Source organism: Theobroma umbraticum, unplaced genomic scaffold (genome assembly GCF_002168275.2).
Source record: "Theobroma umbraticum cultivar Fairchild unplaced genomic scaffold, ASM216827v3 scaffold_239.1, whole genome shotgun sequence".
Taxonomy (NCBI): Eukaryota; Viridiplantae; Streptophyta; class Magnoliopsida; order Malvales; family Malvaceae; genus Theobroma; species Theobroma umbraticum.
The window spans coordinates 646,794-649,808 of NW_018397273.1; the positions used below are offsets into that span (position 1 = coordinate 646,794).

General features: G+C 40.6%; 2 protein-coding genes across 2 annotated transcripts in view; both read left to right on the forward strand.

The window, feature by feature from the left end:
• Positions 1-3,015, forward strand: part of LOC110427016 (ARM repeat superfamily protein) — a 16,648-nt gene that overhangs the window by 1,385 nt on the left and 12,248 nt on the right. The window lies entirely within an intron of this gene.
• On the forward strand, positions 100-2,777 carry LOC110426970 (glyceraldehyde-3-phosphate dehydrogenase A, chloroplastic). Its single transcript, XM_021442321.1, has 5 exons — positions 100-307; positions 417-533; positions 1,171-1,478; positions 1,601-1,845; positions 2,111-2,777. Exons 1-5 carry the CDS (start codon positions 266-268, stop codon positions 2,611-2,613), a joined length of 1,215 nt encoding a protein of 404 aa, XP_021297996.1. The 5' UTR covers positions 100-265; the 3' UTR covers positions 2,614-2,777.

A 3,015-nucleotide genomic window follows, 5' to 3' on the forward strand; every position in this document is an offset into this window, starting at 1 on the left:
AAACAGGTGGAAGAAATTAGGGAGTCGTATGATAGGAAATGGAAAGCTATGCAGGGGATGAATGGAGAGACACAAACCCCAAAAGCTCAAACCACGACCATACATTGAACGAGAGGCTATCCGTAATCTCATCCTCTCGTTTCAGTCATCCACGAATTACACTTCTACTTAATCAAACTAAAAACTCTGCCAGGTTTCTGTCTGTCTTTCTGTCTTTGCTACCAGTGCTAGCTTTTCTGCTTGAGCAGCTTCCTCCACAACCATAATGGCTTCGGCTACTGTTTCTGTAGCCAAACCAACCCTTCAGGTACTCCATTGCAGCCCGTCATATTAGTTCTACGTGTTACTCCCCCCCTTTTACTAATCTGTCTTTGCGCTGAAGTGATGCTCAAATCAATGTTTCTTTTCTCTTTTAGGCAAATGGAAAGGGTTTTGGAGAATTCTCAGGCCTGCGCAACTCCTCGCCTAGCCTTCCCTTTCCCAGGAAAACCTCAGATGACTTCCTCTCGGTCGTTGCTTTTCAGACCTCTGCTGTGAGTTTGACGCTCTACTACCAACTTTATCAGTACTCTTCCATCCTAGTCTCCACTGTCATATTGTTATCTGAATTCTGAAGAGATTCGAATTTCTATAGAGCAGACATCAGATTGATGCTGCCACATGTTTCATATTTGTGTTTACATTATTTATACGATGATGGAAGATGGACTAATTAAGTTTGAGGGAGAAGCACTTTCTCCACTATATATAGCATTTTATTGTACTCGTACTGATATACAAATGGCAGTCAAGATAGTTATAAGAACCCGAAATCACCATGATACAATACCAAGTTCATGACTGTCCTTGGACTATAATTTACTTCCTCACCTGACTTGCAAACATCCTTTCTAGTCTACAATTAGTGGAAGAGCAAAAGTTGTTGTATAACTTTAAGCCCAAAAGGACATCTTTAGATTATCTCTTGATATATGACACCATACAGTTTGTGGAAGAAAAATTCATTCCTGTTTATGAATTTTATGTGCCTTGCAACTTTGGTTCATGCTATGTATAATATTCTTGATCAAATAATATCCTTAGACTTCTGGTTAAAATTACAAGTTACAAATGAATTACCCCGTTTTTTCTTTCACTTATATGCGCTTGGACCCATAATCTTGTTTGTAGTTGGGAAGCAACAATGGCGGATACAGGAAAGGGGTGGTAGAGGCAAAGTTAAAGGTCGCGATAAATGGATTTGGTAGGATTGGCAGGAACTTCTTGAGGTGCTGGCATGGCCGTAAGGACTCCCCGCTTGATGTCATTGCCATTAATGACACTGGTGGTGTTAAGCAGGCTTCTCACCTTCTCAAGTATGACTCTACCCTTGGCATCTTTGACGCGGATGTCAAGCCTGTCGGAGATGATACCATCTCTGTTGATGGCAAGGCCATCAAGGTCGTTTCTAACCGTAACCCCGCCAACCTCCCGTGGAAGTAAGAATTTCTGTTTCTTATATTTCTAGTTTCATTTTTAAATGCATCAATTTTTGTACAGAAGTAACATTTGCTAACACTTGTTTGGTTTTCATTCAAACTGATAATTAATGTTGATGTAGGGACTTGGGGATAGACTTGGTGATCGAAGGAACTGGTGTGTTCGTCGACAGAGATGGTGCAGGTAAGCACATACAGGCAGGAGCCAAGAAAGTGCTCATCACTGCCCCTGGAAAAGGTGACATCCCGACTTATGTTGTTGGAGTGAATGTTGACAGCTACAACCCAGATGAGCCCATTATCAGCAATGCTTCTTGCACCACCAACTGCCTTGCTCCCTTCGTCAAGGTTCTGGACCAGAAGTTTGGTAATTCCTTTAACTATGATGTCCCCGTGCCTACAAATTTCTAAATTTGCCCTGGTTTTTTTCAATCATTTACTAAACTGTTTAAGCATGATGTCCATATATGCGTATGATGTAAATTGGTTTGAATTAAATGCTATGAATGACAATTGACAGATAACGTTTTTTAACTAGTTATAATACACCTGGTCTCCAGCCTAAATTTTGTAATTGTGAAGAAGCAGAAATTCACTGAGATCATGTTGATCACATACAATTAACAATGCAGGTATCATCAAGGGCACTATGACTACAACTCACTCATACACTGGTGACCAGAGGCTACTTGATGCTAGCCACCGTGACCTCAGGCGTGCTCGTGCTGCAGCTCTCAATATTGTTCCTACCTCAACTGGTGCAGCAAAGGCTGTGGCTCTTGTACTCCCCACTCTCAAAGGCAAACTCAATGGCATTGCTTTGCGTGTACCAACACCAAATGTCTCAGTTGTCGACCTAGTCGTCCAGGTCTCAAAAAAGACCTTCGCTGAAGAGGTGAACGCTGCTTTCAGAGACAGTGCTGAGAAAGAGCTCAATGGCATCCTTTCTGTATGTGATGAACCCCTTGTTTCGGTCGACTTCAGGTGCTCTGATGTGTCCTCAACCGTTGATGCATCACTCACCATGGTCATGGGGGATGACATGGTTAAGGTGATTGCTTGGTACGACAATGAGTGGGGTTACTCTCAAAGGGTTGTGGATTTGGCTGACATTGTTGCCAACCATTGGAAGTGATGATTCATTGGAAATACTTAGCTGCTCTTTGTGATGGTTGATTTTTGCTCACCTCATTTTCTTTTTCGCCTTTAGAACTTTTCTTTTTGTCAAGAATGTATAACTGTAATGTGGACTATATTCTCTCTCACATGTTTATGCAATAAAATTCTTACTTTCACATTTGAGGCCCTTGTCCTTGCATTTCCATTCCAAATTTCATTGTATTTGCTTTTCTTTATGGTTCATTATTGTCAAGGAATGGTTGGACTCCATTGAGTAAAATACAAAAAAAAAACCCTTTCAAAACATCCACATTTTGGTTCTTGTGTCAAAATGCCTTATTAGTTCGCTCGACTATTCATTGCTATTAGTCAACAATTACTTATTAATATGAAAAATTATCATTATTTTTAAATAATT